This window comes from Gymnoscopelus microlampas (assembly GCF_963454915.1).
Source record: "Gymnoscopelus microlampas genome assembly, chromosome: 23".
NCBI classification, from domain to species: domain Eukaryota; kingdom Metazoa; phylum Chordata; class Actinopteri; order Myctophiformes; family Myctophidae; genus Gymnoscopelus; species Gymnoscopelus microlampas.
Genome location: NC_139960.1, coordinates 1,685,685 through 1,711,483, shown reverse-complemented (window position 1 = coordinate 1,711,483; position 25,799 = coordinate 1,685,685). Strand labels below are relative to the sequence as shown.

Here is a 25,799-nt window from a genome sequence, read left to right as displayed (position 1 = left end):
CTATCATTTGCCTCATTTTCTGTTCATCTACAGCCGTGTTTCCCAACTTGAGGCTGTTGCAAGTAGGCCCGCAAATAAGCACTGAGATTTTATTGATAAAATAACATTAATATAAAACAAATTAATGTTTAAAAAAAATTAGCTGCGGTTCTCAACCTTTTCAGGCCCCCCAAAATATTTGAACTAGGGACCCCCCACCCTGACAAGCACATGGAATAGGAGTTGAGGCTTTACATTTTCGTAGGTTTCACAGATTTTTTATTTTTTTTTACTCTTTCTCACATAATATTTGACAATTTGGCCAATGACGATTTCTTTATTTCATAGATTGTTGATTACTTTTGATGCAGTAATGGTCTTATTCTTTTATTGACTAGTATAAAAAAGGTCTTAAAAGTCCCTCAATTGTCACTTTTGAAATGTGCAGACAGTAGACACCCTATACACTTACACTGGATGTCGGTTTGTTTACTGTTGAATGACAAAACAATGTTGTACATTGAGCAAATCAACCCCCCCCCCCACCCCCCCCACACACACACACACACACACACACACACACACACACACACACACACACACACACACACACACACACACACACACACACACACACACACACACACACACACACATTAAATTGAGAGATAGCAGGCAAGACAGTCTTAATAATGTGAATGTTTATGGAGTGATCATTGATGAATGAATTATAAACATTAATGGATGAAGGCTCGAGTGTGTTGTGGAGTGTAAATGTCTGATCTCCCACGGTGGCCCACATGAATCCACTGCATATAAAGAATAACCTGTGCAGGTTAAGGTTTGGAGCGTCGGGTTTATATCCTCAACCCAGGATATGTAGATCTGCTATTTTCAAATAGCCAATGCAGCCAGATCTGCAATCTTATCTGAATGACTGTTAAAGCAGTTTGTTTAAAACACAAGAACAAAATAAACTATATATATATATATAAAAACTTTCCTGTTTTGGCTGTTTAAAATGTCTTTAAGTTGTTTGTTGGTTATTATCTACAAGTCTGAGTCAATTACATGAACATAATCTGTTATTAAAACATGAATATATTGATACATGTTGAATATTGGAATTTCTGTTTATTCTCTCAATATGTTGTATTGTATTTTTTATACATCTATTTTATCTCCATATCTCCACCTTCAATTAATAAAAAGCAACTCTGTCTACATGATCTGAAGGTTGTGCGTTCAAATCCTCCTGCTTTACTCTGAAGCATGTTTTGAACACAAACCTCCAGAAACCACACTTAAAGCACCATTAGAAACATGTGTGAATGTGTGGAGGAGCCATAGGGCAGAGGATAGTTGGTGGACACCTCTGTGGGCTTTGGCACAGGAAGCCACACGGCGAACGGGGCCACAGGTTCGATTCCCATCTCTGCAAGCAAGGCCAAAGGTTCAAGTCCAGCCTTGCACCGGCACCGAAGCAAATACTCATGGATGTACTCAGTAGCCTACAGCAGTGGTTCTCAAACTTTGTCATGTCAAGGACCCCCAAATTGACACTTATTAGCCCGTGGACCCCCATTTCAAAAGATATGCCAGGGACCCCGATAAGAGAAGATTTTTTTTTATGTCTCTAGCAGTGATTCTCAACCATTTTAATTTCAAGGACCCCCAGTTTGACATGCATTAGGGCTACGGACCCCCATTTAATGGCATTTATACCTCTGGGACCCCAATTTATATTATAAAATCAATGTTAATTTAACTCTGAGAGTGTACAAATGGAACCAAATGGACCCATTTGTACACTCTCAGAGTTACAGACCCATAAGGGTCCATTTGGTTCCTATCATTTAGCTGGGTACCCCCTGGAACCCCCTCAAGTACCCCTGGGGGTCCCCGGACCCCACTTTGAGAACCATGGGCCTACAGTGGGGGCGGGGGGGGGGGGGGGGGGGGGGGGGGTAGTATCGCCCCCGTTGTTTACTGGCGTAAATCCGCGACCACTGGCGACCACACTATCGGCTGGTGAGCCGGAACCGGAAGCTGCCGATGTTTTTAGCCTTCTGCGTGGCTAACAGGTTAGCACTGCACTATGGCTGCAGCCAAGACTGGTGGGAGCTTGACAATAAATAAATAAATAGCGTATATATATAAATAACTATTAAACATCTTTGGCAGCAGATCGGATTGCGATACAACTGTAGAAGACGGACGGACAGAGGACGTCATGCTTTTTTTGCGCGATCCTTATGAAAATCCAATATGAGAAATGATAGCTCACAATCAGACCTACGCGTTTACACGTATTTAGTACAGTTAGATGTGCAGTGAGGAGATGTTGTGCCAATCACAACATGTCAAGGAGAGGACACGTCTCTGATGATCATTTATACGTTGCTGTCAGCAGGGCAATACGAGGTTGGTTGTTTTGTTCATTTTTCTATTATAATCACATTTAAGGTACAGTATTAGCCATGGTTCACACAGTCATGTTTCAGAGCTAGTACAGTATGTAATCCCTGCCCACATGTACCACAACAGGTTGAGGTATACTAGGCCATTGGTTCTCAAACTGGGGTCCAGGGACCCCCAGGGGTCCTCGAGGGAGTTCCAGGGGGTCCCCAGCTAAATGATAGATTAGGCACCAAATGGACCCTTGTGGGTCTGTAACTCTGAGAGTGTACAAATGGAACCAAATGGACCCTAACGGGTCCATTTGGTTCCATTTGTACACTCTCAGAGTTAAATTGGCATAGATTTTACAATATAAATTGCGGTCCAAGTGATAGAAATGCCATTAAATGGGGGTCCGTAGTCTAATGCATGTCAAACTGGGGGTCATTGAAATTAAAATGGTTGAGAATCACTGCTAGAGACGTAAAAAATCTTCTCTTATGGGGGTCCCTGGCATATCTTTTGAAATGGGGGTCCACGGGCTAATAAGTGTCAATTTGGGGGTCCTTGACATGAAAAAGTTTGAGAACCACTGTACTAGGCCTTATGGCATGGATGTGACAAACTTTCGTTTCGGTAGTGACCCAATGGTGAAAAAATAAATGTACTAAGTCCAGAGCTCGATGAATGTTAGGGACCAAAAAAAGTCACTACAAAGTACTACCAATCAACTCTAAATTGCCTGAAACGTACTCCTAACAGGTTTTATTTAGAGTCAACTTTTTGCTATTTCCGCCTATTGAAGGCCTTATATAAAAGGCTGCTGATTCACAATACAACCACAAATTGGCATTCTGATTGTTTTGGGATGTAGGGACACTACCTGTAGACCATCTGTGCAAGCATGATCTAAAAAGAACCAGCAGGTAGGAAATGACAGAGGATTTACTTGGAACTCCCACTTTCAGGGTAGGCGTTTTTTGTGGGTCATGTGATGAGTCACTTCATGGATCAATTTCATGACTTTTGCAGTAAAAGTAAAACTTGGGACAATCCATTTCACGAAGGGGCCATCCTAAAGATATGAAAAAACTATGTCCCGTTTTGTTCTACCCCGGGGAGGGGTATAGTCAACTTTTGGGCTTTTGGTTCCTGCACTATATATAACATGAATATTGCTAAATAGCCATTCCAATTTCATTTGTTTACGCATTAGGGCCTGGACATGTTTCCCAATTACAAATGGCTGTGGAAACCTAATATGACACAGATTTAATTGTAAGTGTTGTAATGCAGATGCATATTCATGTAACAATAACATGATTTGTTTTGTTCTGTTCTATTCTCTTCCCTGAAGGCTGAGAAGATGCGTGTCCAAATCAAATGGCCTCTCTGCCCGACCGGAGGTGGTCTGACCAGCTGCTGGAGACGCTGCTGCAGATGAGCGCTAACGTCAAAGTGGTGGACATCACCGGAAAAACTCCAGGTACTCTACATGTGGTGGAATATGTTGGTGTTTTAGGAAGGACCGTACAGGAAAGTGTTGTATGGGAGAAATCAGAGGTGCATTCAGGTTGCTATAGGTCCCGTTCTGTTTGTTTAACAGATCAATCCTTATCTCTGAATTCCGCTATGGAAAGGTGAAAGCCAACAGCGTCGTCGTTTTAAGGCTGACAGAAGAAGAGGCAGTTGTCCCAATAATCACCCAGAAGGTGAAGATTGCTCGTGGAAATGTGGATGACTACGTCCTCACAGGGCAATGAAATTATCGATTGTGAAGGTAAAGGTCTTTTTAAATTACAATTTCGATTACAAAAAATAAAATCTATGTATACAGTTTAGGCATTTAGCAGACGCTCAATAATACATCAAATGCATAGAAATAGTAATCTAATAATAAAGTAATGCATAAGTAAACAAATAATTTAATAACTAATACATGCGTAAACCAAGAACTCAGCAGCGTGCATTGAAACTATACACACTGTAGGATGCCAGGTCAACAATGACCTGCCATCTGTCTATATAACATGCTATCTAAGTTACATTTTAGCCTTTGCACCAGAGGAGGGGAAGAATAAGGTATTGGATGACAAAACAGATCTTACAATGTAGGCATTTAGCAGATGCTCTTATTCAGAGTGAGAGCAAATATCACACTCTCCACGTAGCCGATGTCAACCTGAGGAACAGTGTGTCCAACAAACAACAAACAAAAAGAATAAACAAAGTACTGTCTTAACCCATTTTGGGCGGGAAGCCCTTTTTGTAACTAGACCTTTCAGGACGGGGACCCCTTTTGGGGTTGTTGTTGCTATGTACAGTACATAGCAACATACATTTTTTGTAATTATTGAAGAAATATGTTTTTCAGAAACTTAGGTCTGGATTTAGAAGGCGTTTTTAGAATGGGCCTCAGGTCTAAATGTGTGTCTGTCCACTAGAATATGAACCTGCCCCCAGATCTGCTGATGTCAGGATAGAAAACACACAAGCCTCACAGCTAGAAGGTCCTCGGTTCGATTCCCGCCGGGGACGCTGTGGGCATCAGTGCCCATACCCTAGGTGGGGTTGTTGAAAGGGCCTTTCTGTGTGGAGTTTGCATGTTCTCCCTGTGTCCCTTAGGGTAGGTAGGTACCCTCACAAAAAACATGCAGTAATCCTGGTCTCTATACTGCCTCCCCCTGGTGATGGAGGGGAAAGGAACTGGTTGGAATAACGTGTTCCTTCCACGCACTACGTCCAACCGGGGAATTTCCCCCCTGTCAGGTGATAAGAAGCGGCTTGCTAGCTCCTCATGCATTGAAGGAGGCATTGAGCTCAGTTCTGGGCTCTCCCTAGGCTGGGAGAGTAGCGGCCAGGATTACATAGGCAATTGGCACTGGTAGAAAAAATGGGTTACAAAATTGTGGGATTAAAAAAAGAAAAAAGGATAGAAAACACATCCACTGAGCATCAGGGTGGAAAAGCGGTGAAGTTCCTGCCCACCACTGCAGAGACTAGGGGTTTGAATCCTCCACGGTGCATCCGGCTTGGCCAGGCTCTCCAGCAAACACAATTTCTATCGCTACACTAGTGACTCCTACACGTTGGCCGGATGTGAAACCGAGAGGAATGGCATGTTCCACCACATGCGTTACGTACACCCCCCTGGTGAAACTCCTCACTGTCGGGTGAAAATAAATGGCTGGCGACTCCATGTGTATTGAATTAGGCACCAAATGTAGGGGTTGGCAGTGACAGGGACTACACAAGAGGGGAAAAACGTTGAATCGGCATAATGACGAAATTGGGAAAAGGGGGAATATAAATAACCGCACCCACTAACACAACCACACATCTCCCACTGTCTTTGCCAGAGGTCAGGTGTTACCTGCACACACGCTCCTCAACACGGTGGATGTGGAGCTGATCTATGAAGGCACCAAGTATGTGCTGACCGTGGCGTGACATGACAGTCTCCCAACTCCTACGTGCTCATCATGAACCATGCATCTGCCGAGGTGTATGTCCATCGCCTCAGCGACTGAGGCCTTCTGATCTCATATGACGGCAGCAGCTGTACCACCTACTGTACATGAAAGAGGAGGTGGACAAACATTGCTGTTTAATGTTTAGAACCTCAATTAACCTTCATCGTATGACGCTGTGGCATGCTGAAAATAGCCGATCTGCAAGCTCACAACACGTCGACTCGCACCCCGGCGCGTTGGGAGCTTGCAGATTGCCTATTTTTGGGGGGTGACCAATGCCTATTTTGGGGCATTTTGTGCACAATCCTCCCTGCCATTCTGATTTGTATATACAATATTCAATGGTTAAACTTGGTTAGTACTGTTTGTTTTGTATTTTGCAGGTATCCCATCACTATCGGGAACACGACTTGTGTTTTTGAGAAGGAGAATGACCCGTCGCTGCTGCGCTCGCCCTCGGCAGGAAAACTCATCCAGTACACTGTAGAGGACGGTGGGCACGTGTTCTCTGGCCAGTGCTATGCTGAGATGGAGGCGTGATATCCAAATGAAAGAGCATTAACGTCAAATTCTGCCTAATTTCATGGACATGAATTTATAGATGTAAACTGCATTAACATGTGTGTTTTCCAGGTGATGAAGATGGTGATGACTCTGACCGCTTCAGAGTCTGGTTGTATTCATTATGTGAGAGGGCCGGGGCTGCACTAGAGCCTGGCTGCGTCATTGCCAAGCTCCAACTGGACGACCCCAGCAGAGTGCAGCAGGTATATTATGTGGACTACGCCTGTTCTTGTGTCATTGCCGATCTACAAGCCTGTGAGCTTGTATGTTCACCTATTTCGGCATCCCCAGAATAGGGACGCTAGGGTTCATATGCTCCTCTAACTATGTGTTTTTGTCCCTAAGGCGGAGCTGCACACAGGGGCCCTGCCCACTATCCAGGCTGTAGCATTGAGAGGGGGGAAGCTACACAGAGTGTTCCACAGTACACTGGACCACCTGATCCACATCATGAATGGCTACTGCCTGCCCGAACCGTTCTTCTGCATCACGGTCCGAGTTCACGCGTGCACAAGAAACAAACACCTACCTAGCTAATAGCCACACAGTACAGTGGTTGATAAACATGCTGTTCTTTCTATCTCCCCAGCTTAGGGAGCGGGTGGAGAGGCTGATGAAGACCATGCCAGATCCCTCCTTGCCAGTGTTGGAGCTGCAGGACATCATGACCAGTGTGTCTGGTCGCATTCTCCCTGCTGTTGAGAAGGCTGTCAAGAAAGACATGACACAGTATGTCAGCAACATAACCTCAGTGCTGTGCCAGTTCCCAAGCCAGCACCCAGCAGGTAATGCACGAGCGCTCGTTTCTAAACGAGGCTATATATTTATTACTTTCTTACTTCAAATCAAGACAAATGGTTTAATTATGAACATGGAATGTTATCCCTCATTTCCAGATCGCCAACATCCTCGACAGCCATGCTGCTACTCTGAACAGGAAGTCAGAGAGAGAGAGGTCTTCTTCATGAACACTCAGAGCATTGTGCAGTTCAGAAGTGAGTATATCCTAGGATATACTAGCGCTCTTTCTGCCCGTCATCCTCCACCCTTCACATATCATCATTTTAAAGCTTAGGCTACTTAGGCGACTAACCAAGGGGCAATGTGAAGACCTGTTGAGTGTTGTTCAAGTGTTCAAGTGTGTATTTGCACTTCGTGAAGAAAAAAAAGCTGACATGGCCAACGTGCTCAACTACATATTCTCCCACGCCCAAGTTCCCAAAAATAATCTCCTGGTCACTAGTTAGTGTACAAATTGAATGAACACCGGGGATTTGACTGTGTACGTTGTCCTCTTGCGTGTCTAGGACCAGCTGTGTGGGCGAGATCCCACCCTCGTTGATGACCATCCTGACCGAGCTCACCCAGCTCAGCAAGACGACCAACGCCATTCAGCTGAATGAAAATGGTATGTGGCTACAGCACACATACAAAGATGCCCCATGTGAAACCGTTAAGTCACCACTTAATCATTAAGGGGTGACTTAGCAGGATGCATTAAGGTTTAATGCATCCTGCAGCAGCTATATTAATTCATGACCAACTGAAAATAATTGATGCCCAAATTATTTTACACTCCCCCAGGTGCTGATAGCCTCCCACCTGCCCTCCTATGAGCTCAGGCACAACCAGGTGGCCTACACTTGACGGACAGCACTTCAAACTCAGGGTGGAGCGACAGCACCTGACAGTCCATGTCATCTTAGGCCTACTGCATGCCTTATGGTTTAAGTTGCATTGCACAGCCATCAGTTTGTAAGCAAGAAATATCCCTGATATTAGACATAGAGGAACAATTTCTCTTGTTGATGGAGTGATTCAAATTCAACAGCTAAAAACTCACTCAACAGTAGCTCTCACTCTCGATAAAGCAACTGTTAATTAAAAAAAAAAGATATTTTGTTTTACAATACCCGACTCTGTCTTTCGCACCACTACCTGAAGGCCGTTTCATCCACAGCCAGCACCTTCCTGGCATTTTTGCTTCCAGTAGCTGGACCCTACATTGAGAATAATGCAGAGTCACGATAGCACATTTAAGAAGGTGCTCATTTACTAATGACACTAATTTCAGATCATTTTAATTACAACATTCAGCAATGCATATATGAGCACAAATGACATGAGGATTGACCTGTAAAACAAACAATAGTTAAGTAAGCCAAGCTAAGACAACATGTAGTCTACACTGCAGTGAATCATGTTGTCTAGCGACAGACCAAAGTGAGACTTATGCACTTGACAGACTTTATGCTGCTGTGAGAAACATGGGATTAAACTAACGCATTAAAGTAACTGTTTTCCTGTTCTCTGTTATACATTATAGTTCCTAAGTACAGTAACCAGGTTAAAGTTACTAAAGTAAAAAAAAATGGCATTACTTGGGTGAGGCCTTCACTGAAATCTGTCATGCACGTCCCAGCAGAGTGATTCAAATTCAACAGCTAAGAAGTATCACAGTAGCTCTCACTCTCGATAAAGCATATGTTAATTCCAAATATTAACACCTCAGTCTACAGTCTTTCTATGCTTATGTGTTCACTAATGATTATTTGTCCTAGTGTCTATGCTGACCTGGTCTTGGCTAGACACCTGTCACTCCCCTTCTCAGCTCATGTGTGATTAGATCCTGACACTATAAAGAGGAGCTGTAGCCAGCTCTCGGCTATTCCCCCCCAGCACCCCAGCAGAGCACAAGAGTTTATTGGTTCCCTTGACTATTTGTACTTTCTTTATTTCAGTTACGATGGGCTGATTGTAAGTGTTTTTAATGTTTGGTATGATTTTCGTTATTGGTTACTTTGTGCTTTGGTAGTTCATGGGAGTCTGGTGAAAGGACACAATTGTAACTTTAATTAGAAATATAAATAAAGATTCTTTATTTAACTGCTGTCCCTTCAGACTCAGTGATTTAATTTCCCATAGAGTGTGAGGACGTAGTCTTCTTCGTTTGCCACCTTCACCTTCTCGACGATGACAGGGAGTACTGCTTCTTCTTCGACAAAAGATTAACATGTATTTGTCCACAGACCCCCATCTGATAAGATTTGGTTTTAAATATACTTATTTTCAGGTTTGTGTGTGATTGTGTGCTAACAATGTGTGTTAACATAATTTATACACTAGTCTTGACTTTCTGTTCTGATTCAGATTACAAAAACTAGGTATACCACCTGTTTGATGAATGTAACCGATATAGGGTGATGAGTTAAACAAAGGGGCTTTGAGGAATGTTCAGGATGATCTTATACAAGACCATAGATGTAATATAGTTGGATGATTACATGATATGATTAGATGGCGGACAAGTTTCAAATAACTTGATCATTGAGAGACAAATCCTTTAAGGTGTGCATCTTTTTTGGAAGCATATATTAATTCTGTAGATTTATTATTCACTGTAACACCTAATACAAGGGCACAGAAATGTGGCAGTCATAGGGGTCTTAAACGTTTTCAGGCCAAGGACCCCCTAGCTGAGAGAGAGAGATGAAGCAGGGACCCCCTCTATATTGTATAGAATGGTGTTTCAGATATACTTTTGCTTTTTGGCTAAAGTTCTCCTCAGAAAAGGGATGCTAGGGTTCAAGTGGTTAATATAAAAAAAGAAGAAAAATCATATCACACAAAGATTTGGCGGACCCCTGTAGTAACTCTGAGGACCCCCTAGGGGTCCCGGACCCCCTGTTGAAGATCCCTGGTATAATGTATAACATTGTGTTTCATATGTATAGACATACGTACCATGTTGTGCATTCAAGCTATTCAAATAATAGATTAATATATTCATTCATATCCACTGCCATTAGTAAACATACTTTACTAACTGAGAAGAATGTAATACTATCAACAATCTACCACACTTTAAGTATATTTTGATGCCGATACTTTTGTACTTTTACTCAAGTACATTTTCATTACCAGACTTGTACTTGTAACAGAGTGTTTCTACAATTGCAGTATTGATATCATTGATTCATTGATATTCATTGTTAAATAAATATTACAATGTATGTCTATTATTAATATTATTATTATTATTGCTGTTATATATTTCGCTAACTTCTTCTCTTTAACTTTTAAATTAGTGAAATTACGTTTGCATTGAAAACAAATGTATCTATTTTTGGTTCGTGCGCATGTGCGTGCTTGTAATAGTGTGTGTGTGTGTGTGTGTGTGTGTGTGTGTGTGTGTGTGGGGGGGGGGGGGGGGGGGGAGGGAGGGGGGCGGGGCTTGTGTCGTGTTCGTGTCGTGTTTTGTGTGTGCACGTCATAGAGTTGTTTGGGTGCGTGCGCATGTGCGTGCGTGTAACAGCGTGTGTGTGTGTGTGTGTGTGTGTGTGTGTGTGTGGGCGGGGGGGGGGGGGGGGGGGGGTGGGGGGGCTGTGCTTGCGTATGCCCTCTTGCATATACGCATGTCTGCTTGTCAGACCAATCACAGCCCTTGTTGTTTTGTCCCTCCCTTTAAATCCACCGCTCGTGCAGAGCTCGGCTCATTTCTCAAGGTTTCCAGCGGATGCTAGGTCGCTCGATACTAGGTCTCTCCGGTCGATGATAGATTACTATTGGAAACTGTTCTACTTGGTTTCGGTTCATATATCACTGATCTACTTTCATTTCGTCGTCTTTTGTCTGAGGTGAGTAATATTACTTGATATATACTTTTCCCCCGCCTTTATTACTTTATTTTTATTTTTTCCCGCCTTTTTGGACCCGTACATGTACATAAACGTTCAAATTTCAAATATAAAGTTTTTACCCCATGGCCACGGATGTTATAATTATGTACGGGCCCTCAGAAGTAGCCGTATATTCCGTATTGTTCAATACAAACGCATCTTAATCCGATCGGTGGCCATTTGCTCATAGCTGGCACACTCTATCAGAGTGCAGTACACCTACCAACCGATGGGTAATGCAGTTGAAAGCATAAGGCGGACATGCTGAGAAAATGGCCACCGATCGGATTAAAATGCTTTTTATTGAACAATACTGAAGATACGGTTAATTCTGAGGGCTCGAACAGAATTGTCACATCCGTGGCCGTGAGGTGAGAACTTTATATTTGAAATGTGAACGTTTATGTACATGTACGGGCCTTAAATGAATTAAGTGCAAACGCCAGGTTACGTTTGTTTCAGGCCCCAGGACTCTGTTGGTTTGTTTTCATAAACTCTTGTCACAATCGACCTGTCCATAACAATTCATTATACAACGCAGAATGCAGCTTTTAATCAACATGGCATTTGTTATATCTTGTCTGTTAAAATTGAGCTTGTATCTGCTAAAACTAACTTTAAGCAGCCTCTGAAACTGGGTTAAAAACAACCTAGGCTAACCAGTGCTAACGGCTATAAACGTATGCCTACAACTTCCTCATGGCAGTGACGTTTTAAATGATTACGTTATCAACAGTGTTGCTATCATGTTTATGTATTTACCAGGGACACAGTGCACATTAATCAACATGTTGGTTTTCACATCCGTGTAATGAACCAGAGTTAGCCAGAAGCTAGCTTTCATCTGTAGTCCCTGAGCAGGCTGTTAAAAGTGGTGACATAACTCATTGGTTCTCAAAGTGGGGTCCGGGGACCCCCAGGGGTACTTGAGGGGGTTCCAGGGGGTCCCCAGCTAAAATGATGGATAGGAACCAAATGGACCCTTATGGGTCTGTAACTCTGAGTGTCCAAATGGAACCAAATGGACCATAGGCGGCGGGTGAGTCAGACATTTGGGAAGGCTAGTACGGGACACATGCACGCGCGCGTGCATGTGTCCCCCCCCCCGCGCGCGCGAAGCGCGCGCGCGATTTTTTTCGGGTTTCCCGTGGATAAAGTTACTTTTTTGGTTACTTTATTAAGTTTATTTCGGTTATAGGGTGACAAGCAGTGCTGCGCAGCCTGCGCTGATGTGAACGCAGTAATGCACGTTATTTTCTGCTGAAGGGAGGGGGCGGAGAGGGTGCTCCTTTGATCGGCGGGTAGGCGTGATTGTCACCAGGGGGCTGCAGCGACAGCACACACAATATATAATGCTGCGCACATTTATTATATATAATTTGCTCAATTTCAAAAATTTTCCAGGATAACATTTGGGAAGGCTTAGCCTACCCTAGCCTTCATTACCCGCCGCCTATGAAATGGACCCTAACGGGTCCATTTGGTTCCATTTGGACACTCTCAGTGTTAAATTAACATTGATTTTACAATATAAATTGGGGTCCCAGAGATATAAATGCCATTAAATGGGGGTCAATAGCCTAATGGATGTCAAAGTGGGGGTCCTTTGAAGTTAAAATGGTTGAGAATCACTGCTAGAGAGCCGTAAAAACCTTCTCTTATTGGGGTCCCTGGCTTATCTTTTCAAATGGGGGTCCGTGGGGTAATAAGTGTCTATTTGGGGGTCCTTGACATGAAAAAAGTTTGAGAACCACTGGTATAGAGTAACACGAGTTTAACTCTAGAAGGAGATGCTGTTGTAATTTGACTGTTTTACTTGCAGTAAAATAGACATTCATTTGACGCACTGTTTGGTTCAACAAGTGTTTATCTGCACCGAGCATTGTACTGGGTTGACTAATGTTAGAGGACGCCGTGGCTTTGCGGTTGTTTTCATTAACCTGGTTGCTTGTTTCTCTGAACCTGGCAACTTGCCATGTCCGCTTATTGTAAGCGGATGGTCGCGCTTCTTTTGGGGCTTGTTTTGGGGTTGAAAAGGACCGTAATGAGAGTAGACGGTACACGGTCGGTCGTACCGTGTCGGTCGCGCATGCGCGCCACTCTCAATTGTATATTAGGATCATCATATTTATGATTATGTGCCCACATTTGGCTCTGAATTGTGGAGAAACTGTCGATGCGGAACCAAACTGTCAAGCAATTGTTTCCGCCCAGACACGTTTCACTGTCGCACATGTCGAAAATAGCAGATCTACAAGCTCACAACGCGTCGCGCTGCGACGCGTTGTGAGCTTGTAGATCGGCTATTTTCAAATAGACTATGTATAAAATAAGGCTAAAGTGGTTAAGGTATGTTTTATAATGTAATAATTTATATCTTAAAAGTAACTAGTAACTAAAGTTTTCAAATAATTGTAGTGGAGTAAAAGTACAATATTTGCCTCTGAGATGTAGTGGAGTAGAAGTAAAAGTATTGGAAATTGGAAATACTCAAGTAAAGTAGAAATACCTCAAAATTGTAGGCAAATGGGTTTTATAAAATGTTCATGAATAGGAATTAATATTCACATTTATATTCATGAATAACTTTGGTTAACTAGAACACTGACCTGACTTACTTGCAAATCTATGCCCACATCAAGACTTTATTTTAGTCTAAATATTTGTCCCTTCCTGCTCCAACTTAGAAGGACAGAATTCTGGAAAGTGGGCAGGGATCACGATGTAATCTATTGGTTGCTTCATGCCAGTGTTAGACTTGATTTAAGAAGTAGTGCTTTTCCAGTCAGAAGACAGATTGAAAGAAGCTGTCTGATTCAGTACACAATGTGCTTTTTATATCGTCAACATTGCCTTCTGGTGTCCAGATGCTTCAGTTATCACAAAACAGCTGAATGCCGTAAATAAATCCCCTCTTCTTTATTCTTTGCTTTTTCATTTAGCAAGGATTTTAAGGATGCACGATTTTGGCCGATATCCAATTACCGATTATTTATTTCTTGGTCAAATGAATCAATACTGCGATTTCTCTTTTCGTCTATTACTATTATAGCCTACCCTGATTTGTTTTTCCCTGCATCAGGCTTATTACAGTTATTCATTTAATATTATGTCGCAGATTGAAGGGAAGATGGAAATATTCTTTCCTTAGGGCGATCTTAAACACTAAGTGTTTACACAACATGACCGGCACTTTGGCTACCATAGTCTGTTGGACACCTGTAAGGGGGAGGAGGATAGTTTGCTTGTTTGGACAGCAGCATAATTCCCCATGTTCATCAGCGGTGACCATGTATCACACAGACTATGAAATCATGTCCGTTAGAGCAGTGGTTCCCAAACCTTTTAGCTCGAGACCCAAAATAAATCTTATGTCTCGCCGTGACCCAAACTAGTGAAAATAGCCGATCTACAAGCTCACAAGATGCGACATGTTGCGAGCGTGTAGATCTGCTATTTTCACAAATTCTTAAAAGTACTTTTCCCCCTCTAATTAATGGATTTTTAAATGTATTTGTATGCTTTCGAAAAACGGTTTTTTTGTTGGGAATGTTTTGATAAACTTTTGAAATAATAAAAAAATTAGGAAGTTAGGAAACACAAAATAAACATATTTACTTGCGTGACCCATACAAATTGGTCCACGACCCACATATGGGTCCCGACACACTGTTTGGGAAACGGTGGGTTAGAGTACCTCTTTCTCAAGTGGTATGGTAACGGCCGTCTCTCTTTTGTCATGAGGCGGATCGCTGCTTGGAACAAGATAACAATAAAATCAACAGCAAGGGAAAAGCTGCCATTCAGCTTTTGATTTTGTGTCCAATATTGTTTGTTCTGAAAATAATAATACATTGATTGTTTGACTGTGCTATGAAATCTAGCAGCGCAGGTATGGTTTTCAAATGGCCTATATCATATACTATAAACATTGCTTGTGGTGTTTGTCTTCTGCAGGACACATATTCGTATGTGCGGTCTACAGCCCCAGCTGTCGCTTATGACCCCAAGCAATATTACCAGCAGCCCATCGCTACATCAGCTGTGGCCGCAGCACAGCCCCAGCCCACAGTGGCAGAGTCCTACTATCAGACAGGTACGTTCAACTCGCCACTGACTGGACTCGTCATGGTGAAGAAAAGTCCTCCTAGAGCTGTCATTCTCAAAGCTTTTTAAAAACTTTGATGACCTCCAGTTTGGTGTGCATTAGGCCAGTGGTGCTCAAACTTTTTAATTTCAATGACCCCTCATAACTCTGAGAGTGTACAAATGGAACCAAATGGACCCGTACGGGTCCATTTGGTTCCATTTGTACACTCTCAAAAGTTCCAGACCTGTACGTGTCCATTTGGAACCACCTCAAGGAACCCTGAGGGTCCTTGGACCTCACCACTGCATTAGGGTCCATTTGCTTCCATTTGTACAAAAAAAGGTCAATCTATAAGTGTGGTTCTCACAACGCTTGTATACTCAGCTACTTTTGAAAATGTTTCACAATGACCCGACCACAACAAACATTTATTTCTTAAAACATCAAAGAGTCACGGCACACTCATGGCTGCTGATGCCAAACCAGTTTATTAAGGACAAGAGAACAACAAAAACATGTGTTGTTTATATCCCACATGGTTTTTGGATAATGGATATGTTTTGTGTTTTGTGCAACCTTTAAAAAAAAAGTCATCGTTTTGTACTATTCTCAATTTCCCCACATAGCCCCCAAACCAGTGTACACGCAATGTATGACGCCGTACACCCAGACCCAGCAGACGCGCCAGGTGACTGCCATCAAACCGGCCACGCCCAGCCAGGCCACCTCCACCTTCTCCATCTACCCGGTGTCGTCCACCGTGCAGCCCGTACCCTCTGCTGGAGCGTCCGTAGTGCCGTCGTACTCCCAGAGCCCGACCTACAGCACCAACGCTGTCACATATTCTGGTAAGGAAATGCCCGGCCGTCACCCACACATACAAGTTACCCACACGCTAAACCCAAACGTAGTCGAGCAATATAGTAGAATGTGAGCTGCAGAAACACATTTAATTGATCTGGGTGCCATCGTTATAATAACCCATTAAACCGGGAAAGCATCTGTCATTTTAGATTTTAGCTGTATAGCAAAACACGTTTTAAGAACACTTAAAAGATCTCTCAATAAATGTTCAAAAATAGCAGATGTACAATCTCACAGTCATCACTTCGTGCCGCGCTGCGAGCTTGTACATCTGCTATTTTTGAATAATTTTGAATGGATGCAACGTGTTCATTACTTTGCAACGTTCCCCATACATAGGCTGTCGCTCGTATTCGCTTGCGCAAAATTCACTTCAGTCGAAACATAATTATTCGACGTACGCGAGTTGTGTCGCATCGGGCGTAGATGCAGAATCTTGTCACTCAAAACACAGTTTAGCTAGACTGCACATTTTAGAATGCAGGAGGAAGCCAAAAGTTCCCAGTGTTAAACACTGACGCATTTGATTTCTTTCTGAGATGCTGTGGCTTGTAGACTTAGAATAGGCTCTATGCACAGCAGCCATATTATCACTTCTTTCATAGGTGTTACCAATGATACTAATGAAGGCTCTGTTCCATTTAGTGTAGCACAGTGGTTTCCCACGACCCCCATAACTCTGAGAGTGTAAAAATGTACATACATTTGTACACTCTCAGAGTTACACACCTGCAAGGGGCCATTTGGAAGCCCATGAGGGTCCCTGGACCCCAACTGTAGACCCACTGGTGTAACAGAGTGTTTCCAGTGAGCCAACATGCACAATATCAGCACCCTGACTCTGTTTGACCAGAATGGAACAGAGCTTTCATTAGTATCATTGGTAACACCTGTGAATGTCTTCATGATATGGCTGCTGTGAATAGAGCCTATTGGTATCTTTAAAAAATATATTTGATTGAAATGCATTTCTTCATCACTGCCCCTATTCCTGCTCCATAGGTACGTCTTACTCGGGCTACGAGGCTGCCGTGTACTCTGCTGCCTCCACATATTACCAGCAGCAACAGCAGCAACAACAGAAGCAGGTGGTGGCCGCGGTAGCCGCTACAGCAGTATATGTGGTTTCTACACTGTTACAGGTGGTCCAAATGCTGGCGACAGAGCTCCCGTCTGTGAGGAAAACCAGCTAACCACAGAAACCCAGTGTCGTGAGGCCATTGTATATGGCTGTATGTATGTATGTATGTGGCTCTTCAACTGCCTTGCATTAACCCACTAAGACCTGAGGAAGCGTCTGTGTCACTTTATCATTTGAGCTAAAAAGCATTATTTTACACTTTGACTATTCAAAAATAGCAGATATACAAGCTCATAGCGCGGCACCGAGTGCCGCGCTATGAGCTTGTAGATCTGCTATTTTTTGAAAATATATATTCTTTTAAAGCGAACAATAACTCAAATATTTGCTTCTGGGGGTCCATGGAACAAAAGATTTTGAGACGGGGGTCCGCGGCCAAATTCATATCATTTTGGGGGGTCCTTTACATTTTGCAGAATATAAATTATACAGCAGAACATGTCCGTATGGTTCATCTTGCATATTGTGGCAATAAAAGTGATTCTGGAGGCTACCTAATCGTGACCAAAACATCCCATTGCGATCCGGCTCTAAACTGTTTCAGCTCACTTGTCAGCTTGTAGATAACTTGTGAGCTTGTAGATCTGCTATTGACACTATATTTATATAGTGACAAATATATATTTGTGTCTAAAATACAGTATTTTTGCTTGAAATTTTCAGCTGTGGCGTGGCTGTACACTGGATCTGATATCTTGGCCAACACAGCTGTGGACTGAGGGGACCGTCCCAGACTGCACTACTGCAAGGTTTGTTTAACATAACATGACACATGTGCAAATCAAAACCTTTTAGATCTAACTATCTAATGTTAGCATTATGGACATTTTCTTGTGGTCAGTCCATTGTCCGTTTTTAAGGAGGCATTGCCAATATATATACTCTGTAGCTTAACTCTTTGACTGCCATATGAACAGTGTAATAGTGTGCCACTGCTGCCAGCAAAAACAGTGATTTTTACTATATCAGTTTGCATAGAAAAATACTGTACTTGTACTTCTATCCACTACAGCTCAGAGGCAAATATTGTACTTTTAATCCACTACAATTGTTAGAAAACTTTAGTTACTTTGTAGATCTTGGTTATTGTTTAAAAAAACATAGGGTACATTAACCACTTCAGCCCCATTTAAACTTTGGCTATTTGAAAATGGCAGATCTACAAGCTCACAATGCAACATGTTGTGAGCTTGTAGGCTTACAAGCTCACTTGTCAGCTTGTTGGACACTTGTGAGCTTGTAGATCTGCTATTGTCTATTGATATGCATGTACTTTCATAGCTTTGTGTCTAAAATATTGTATTTCTTTTTTTTACAGCTCCTGCTGCGGACCCAGGTGACAGACACACCATCCCAGACCTACTGCAAGGTGTGTAACTATCTAATGTTGGCTTATTGACATTGTCTTGGGGTCAAATACTAGGTTGTGGGGGTCTGTGGTTTAATGCATAGGCTAAAAAATGGAAGCTCTTTGACACTACAATAGTTTGAGAACCACTGGTATTCAGGTGACAAGTATATGTTGCTTACATTTTCTATAGTTGTCAGCTAATAATAATAATAATAATAATACATTTTATTTATAACGCACTTTACATTCTCACGGATGTCAGAGTGCTACAGATTAAAAGCAGAGCATAAAAACAGCATAGGCAACAAAACAATTACAATAGACCCAACCAGGCTAAACTAAAGGGCCAACTTTTAGAAATTAAAACTCAATACGAAAAACAAACAAAGTCTATGAAAAATTAGAAAAATGCTTTTTTTAAAAGGTAGGTTTTTAGGTCCATTTTTAAAAGCATCAGTGGACTGTGGCGCTCTCAGGTGGTCTGGGAGGGCATTCCACAGACATGGGGCTGTGTGACATAAGGCCGTAAATGCACTGATGGGTGAGAAGGGAAATCTTGTATTGGGTCCTGAAGGAGATGGGGAGCCAGTGAAGTGAGCGGAGGGTGGGTGTGATATGGTCATATTTTCGCACTCTCATCAGGACCCTAGCAGCGCTGTTTTGGATGTATTGGAGCCTTTGGAGGCTCTTGTTAGGGATCCCGATGAGTAGTGCATTGCAGTAATCCAGCCTGGAGGAGATAAAGGCGTGGACGAGTCAGCTGACTGAAAGGTGATAATAGGGGGGTGATTAGAGGTGTGGTTATCCATATGTGGCCAATATTTCAGCACAATATGACAGTTTTCAAGATGGATCTTGGCACTGTTTCTTTGCTATTGTCCAGTTTATAGAAAGCTATATGCTGATAGCCATCATTGCTTTGTGTTTGTTTAGTAACAGGGAACAGCCTGTCTCTGCAGGTCCTTTTTAAACAGAAAATTAAGGGTGTGTTGGCAATTTCATCCAACCATAATCAACAACTTGATTGTATAGGATGTGTCCTGTATGAGTTCTCTCTCCTGATTGGATGAAATTGGTCTCTCAAAATCACAATTTAGTTTTAAAGGCAGTTACTGTATTCACCCAGAAGCAGTATAATAGCAGTCGCACCCCTACTTAAGTAAGACTGTGTTTGCATACTGGTACAGTGGTGTAGTTAACTGGTATAGTTGCTGTGTTTTCACGTCGTGGATGCAATGTATTATTTAGTATATTCGTTTCCATTTGAAAGTATGCTGGCATACAAACATGCTCACTTCTGTGTGCCTACGTGTCTTTGGGTCATTCCAGGGCCAGTGTTTAAAGGAGGAGTTCACCCAAAAAATTACTTATTTTCTATCAATTGCACACCCTATGAAGCCTTGAATCCATGGATTATTTTTTGTTTTTGTCGCATTCCTAAGCCAATAATTTGATTCCCGTCTCCTACCAGCTAATGTATCCGGTAGGAGACACAAAGTAGATTATTTGTGTCTCCTACCGGAAATACACACGGTCATCAAATTATTCTCTTAGGAATGCCACAAAAACAAAAATAAATCCATGAAATCAAGGCATAAATCACAGTATTATTCATATTGTAGCATTGTTTTGCCTTATTCATATTATAGCATTGTTTTGTCTTATTCATATTGTAGCATTGTTTTGTCTTTTTTCATAACTATTGATTGTGAAGCATTTGTTTGAAAAGAACACTAACACTTGTTTCCCTGTTTTTCAGAAGCCGTCCAGCACTGACATTTTTTTTGCCTTTAACCTTTTTCTACTTTTCAGGAATGTTCTTTGTGAATAATTGTCATATTTCTAAGATAATTGCATTCCATTTATGTTGTGGCTCGTGAACCGGTAGTACCCAATTTCTATAACACAATATTGGCCATCCCTGAATTTAATAACAAACTCACACATGAAATAATCAATTCTAACAAATGCATAACAAACTATTTTGGATTGTATACTGCCTTTTCATGACCCACTACCTTATATTTACATGTGCATGTTGTAAATGTTTAACTCACCATTTGTTTTTAGGGCTGTAAGACTGCAACACTTATTAGGACTAAATTATTTTTTAATTCATTTTGACAAAAAAATAATTTTATTCAAACAGCCAATATACACTTATTGAAATAGGAATTAATTTCTTAATTAAACTAATAAATGTAATCCCAAAATAATTATGGAAAATGTTACACATTGATTCATTGATAAATACAAAATTATATATCTACAAAATACACTTTGAGATAATTAACTTAATCAATATAGTTGCAGCCCTACAATTTGTACCTATTTTTCCAGAATGTTACATGTTGTTTAATAATATATTAATATATTTACCAGGAGCTTGCTTGATCCCCTTTTTTAACAAATGGGTCGGTGCAAGAATTTTTTCCCCGTGCACTCCTAAATTGGCTGAAATAGGAGGCGGGTTTTTTGCTTCACCCTGGAAAATATTGAATTTACTTAAAAGTTAGAATATAATTTTGGATAATAACAGTAATAGTAGTAATAATAATCATTATAGCATCAACAATATATCTGTCAATAATAAACTGTTTACAGGCATTGTAATAGTTACCATAATATATAATTGTATAATTATCACTAATAACTATAATTAACCTATATATAGAATCATAAAATATAACCATACTATTATTACATGTATAATCATAATAACAACAACTATAATAACAATAATTGATAGGACATTATACCAAATATATTGATGGTGTTGCTTACAGTAAAGGTACCAATAATACAATTGTGTTAATAAATACTTTAAACTATATCTGCTCTGCTTTGTCTCTACTTATTATTCTTTTTACCATGTGTTTGAAAAGTGAATCTATATGTTTGGTAATGTATTTAGTCACATGTATTTAACATTTACAATGAATACAGATGTGTGTTTTTTTTTTTTGAATTACTATAAATAATCAGAAGGGTTCTTCACTACTAAAGCTGAAGAAAAAGTGAAACTTTGGAATGTAACATCTCTTAATACCTAAGCCCATACACATATGAACATAATACACAAAAGTTGTTTGTTTAACTGACAATAATTTTTGCCTTCTACAATCTGGTGTTTTAATTTATTTGACCAACTTATCCACAACGGTTTGATCCATGCAAGAGTCAAAGCTTGTAATTGAAAGTGTTGTCAGAATATAATCTCTGCCTGCTGGACAAAATGGACTTCAATCCCTCTACTGTGTGTAAAACTGTGAAGCAATCTACATAGACATTAGAGCTTAACCAAAACTCCTGCCTGGTGATGACAAGTCTGTCACAATGTAGGCTAAACAATAGTTTTTCATTGTGGTATTGACGCCATTCAGTAACATTGATGTGCCTGATATGCTGGGGAGTATCTATTTTACAATATACAAAATGGTATGGCTTCAACCCAGCTACTGGCCAGGTCAACAAGTATCGTAATGGTTCCACATGTATTATATGGTGAGACATTCCCAAGTACATTACAAGGTATTTAATATCTATTATCAGGCTGGGGAAAATAGGTGCTGAATCTTATACTCACAAAACATGACATCATAATATAAGGAAAACGTGAAATGTCTTCTGAGTATTTACAACTTGTTTGCAAATAGCAGATATGCCATTTACTCTATATACACAGGGTATTGTCTCCTCACAATATCTCAGATCAGAACAATAAGGTAAAAAAAAAAAGGCAAGTTTGCTTTAACAATAATTTATTTTGAGATCTTCAACACCACTGGGGACTGGACCATAGACTGTATAAATGAGAGACTGGACTGTGAACTATATGTGACGATGGATTCCTTGGACCCCCATGGCCGCAACCCAGAACTCTGCGTCGGCGCAACCACACTTTGCAATTGCCCTGAATTGTGAAAATTCTAGTTCAGTCTTATGCTAGATGTGCTCCTGTTTCTGCTCAACATTGTAACAGGGCCTTTTATTTATATGGTATATATTTTACCACGAATGATTAGCAAAATGTCATGATTCCCAAATCATACCCCATCAACCAAGACAGTTAATAATGGAAAATTATATTATTGAGCATTGGAACACACGTTTAATTTAATGTTTAATATGTCCATAATGATTGATGAAGAGCATAGAGTTAAAAAAAAATAAGGGACAGCGCCCTCTATGTCTTGTCCGTCAGACTGCAGATGGACCCTTCAGATATCTTCCCAAATCTCGCGAGAGTGTGTTGCTAGAGAAAAGTCAATAACAAAGTTGATTTCCTCCTCATTTGTGTCTCTAAAAAAAGCCATTTTCGTATGAAAATCTTGTACATATCGTGTGTCTTGTGACGATTGGGTCCAATATTTAGTTCAGTAACCATGGAGCTAAGGAATGGTTCAGAAGCTGTGTTCACGTTCACAAAATGAATATTGGAATTGGTGTATTTGTTCTATTTGATGCCTCTTTGTTATGCATATTTTGGGAGGCCAAATATATTTTTGTAACTGTCATTATTCGACTGTTCTCTTGGGATAAAAAAAACTAAAACAAAACAAAACAATTAAACGTCAACGGTATAGTTTGAATTACCGGCTTGCTCCTCCGGACGCGAAACGTAACGTCTGGGGGGTGACAGATACATTTTTACACCCACCCTTTGTTATTGTGGTCCAAGTGAAGACGATGATTACTTTTAATTGAAAGTCATGTGTAATAATTAAAAGTAACTTCCCCTACACTGTCTATGAATTGACCTTCCTTCTCTCCGTGTCTTCCGGGTTGCAGTTGGAGGTTCTTCACCTGCTGTCTCCAGAACAGAAGGCTGAGCTGCTACTGAGGCCTGAGGTTGCAGGCCTGGACAACGGGACCCTCAGCCTGGTCTTCCACAGCTTGATGACCGGTGGTCCTGGGCCCACCCCCACCTCCACCCCCGGATACACATACACCTCACATAGCCCCTACTCACCACCATCACCACCACAGAATAGCTTCAGAGAGGTTGCATAGCTTTAAATATTATACATTTCTTTCATCCAATTAAACTTTTACCAGATTGTTGATGGTAATCTTCATAACCTTAAATAATATTATTTTGTTCTTTTTGAAACACTTGCAGGTGGTGAATGGGTTGATGGGAGCTTTCAGACCTGTTGGGAGCCTCGTCAGTGAGTTTGTGTCTCTCACACGTGAGGTACATACAGCGTACATACATATACTATATGCATATATGAGAAGCCAATTACTTGTTTTTATATGACTAGTTTATTATGATTATGCATATTACATCTGCTACCTGACCCTGACATTCCTATCTATCTGTTGCTCTCCAGAGAAATGTATCCGAGATCGGAAGCATGACTCTGACCCAGACCCTGCTGAACTGGACCCTAGCTGAGCTGGCTGGCATGTACACGCCACATAATACGTCCATAGCCCAACCAATGGAAGAGTTTGATGTGACAAATGTGGAGGATTGGTTCAACCATGTTGTAACGCCACTATTACAGAGATTCTTACCCCATGGGCAACTCCCTGACCAAATCAAGTATGCCTTCCACCAAGTGTTGTAAGTACAATTCATATTCTTTCATACAGTGAGTAGATGCATGTACAGTCCAGCGTCCATGTCTTTCCAATTATGTTGTGCAGGCTAGTCTTGACCAAAGTCACAGATTTTCCTGGATGAGCCGAACTAGTTTAATTAAGAGTGCCGGTGGTGTTAGTGGACTTCTGTTTCCTTTCACATTCAACACAACACAACACAAAATAATGGAAATCAACAAAAGGGCAACGTTTATTTATAGATTAACTCAAAACGTTTCTTTGAATATTACATGCGAGATAGCAAATATTGAGTGAGTAATGGAATGGAACAAACTGGAATTGTTGATTGTAACCTTAAACAAGTGACCCAAGCAAGGCAGGACACAAAGATTACAAAAGGAAAGACAAACACAAGCCCTTTACTAAGATGTGAACACAGGGTAGGTGGCTGAACAAAGTACAAATTATTAAAGGGAACTTAAATACAAACCGACACAAGGAATTTGTCACTTTGTGATAGTGAACCTAACAAGACAAAGGTCAACAATGTCCTGCTTTTGGAGTGATGACAAAGGTCAGCCTCTGGGCACCCTCTGGTGGCCATCCAGAAATATTGCAGGTTATGTCCTTTGTAAGTCCCTTGTTTTGTCCACTGTCCATTATCTATGAATATGATGCTGATTATTGTGCTTGCTTGTTGAACAGCTATTTGGACATGGGCAATGACACCACTGAGGTCCAGGACACTTGCAGCATCACCCTTGAAGAAAGATCATGTGGCGTGAGAAGGCTTTATTAATTGTTTCTGAATTTCTTTAATTTAAATGTATTACACAAAGGATTCCAGATTCTATTCTAGATGTCGTCGGATAGGAAAGTCATGCCTGTACATCCATTATCTTCTCCCCATCTCTTCTACCAGCTTACCAACGCAGTGGCAAATGTGGCCGCCGTTTCATGCACTGTGCTGCCCGTAGCAACCTCACTATGTAAGCCTTGGGCGGTCACTGGTGGTTGATTTCTGCTCATAAGTTCCCTTTCAGAGCCAAAAATATAATATTTTACAACTCTACTTTTTCCCCCCTCGTTTTAGAACTTCAGTGAGCTTGCGTCCCACTTCAGAGAAGTGTTTGCTCAGGTGGAGTCTCCATCCCTGACCCAGGAGAACCTGGAGGACCCAGACTTCATCAGGATGTGGTTCCAGATCAAACTGCTGCCTCTGCTGCCTACAGTTCCCATAAGCCTCCTCGACTGCCTCAGCTTTAAGAACTTCACCTGTCCTGTTTACCAAGCCCTGTGAGTTGTCCCGTTTATAAAGGGAATGCTATCTTCTCTAGAACATAACTGTTTCCCAAACATTTTCAGCTTGAGACCTGAAAGATACATTTGGTGACTTCCTGGGACCTAAAATTTTAAGAAAAATCATTATGAATTATAAAGTACTAGACTATACCCGGTCGACGCATCCGTGGGGGGATATGCGCACATGATCTGGCAACCCGGGAGGCGACATTGTTTGACACATAAACGCTAATAAGAAGCTGAGATTTGATGAAATTGAAAAACGGGCTTCACAGTTAAGTTCAGATGGTAATGGTCAATGGCTGTGTGCAAAATCAGAGCAATTGGTCCAGCCACTGAGGAGAACCGGGTAGCTTCACCTACCACTACAGACACCTACCACTACAGACACCTACCACTACAGACG

General features: G+C 41.4%; 2 protein-coding genes across 3 annotated transcripts; both read left to right on the top strand.

Annotated features, from left to right (window-relative positions):
• The first annotated feature begins 15,835 nt into the window (after window positions 1–15,835).
• Window positions 15,836–21,225, top strand: LOC311040004 (zinc finger RNA-binding protein-like). 2 transcript variants are annotated; one of them, XM_084050064.1, is made up of 4 exons: window positions 15,836–16,033; window positions 17,052–17,281; window positions 17,854–17,939; window positions 18,509–21,225. In XM_084050064.1, exons 1-2 carry the CDS (start codon window positions 15,838–15,840, stop codon window positions 17,240–17,242), a joined length of 387 nt encoding a protein of 128 aa, XP_083906190.1. In that variant the 5' UTR covers window positions 15,836–15,837; the 3' UTR covers window positions 17,243–17,281; window positions 17,854–17,939; window positions 18,509–21,225. The 2 variants fall into 2 exon arrangements, with proteins under 2 accessions (XP_083906190.1, XP_083906189.1); XM_084050063.1 differs by having other exon boundaries at window positions 17,052–17,289.
• LOC311040056 (uncharacterized protein) lies at window positions 17,629–25,109 on the top strand (the record flags this gene model as incomplete). Its single annotated transcript, XM_084050129.1, has 7 exons — window positions 17,629–17,634; window positions 18,509–18,559; window positions 23,333–23,545; window positions 23,664–23,738; window positions 23,878–24,113; window positions 24,797–24,872; window positions 25,014–25,109. The coding sequence occupies 7 exons, from the start codon at window positions 17,629–17,631 to the stop codon at window positions 25,107–25,109; spliced, it is 753 nt and encodes a 250-aa protein (XP_083906255.1).
• Between the last annotated feature and the right edge of the window lie 690 nt (window positions 25,110–25,799).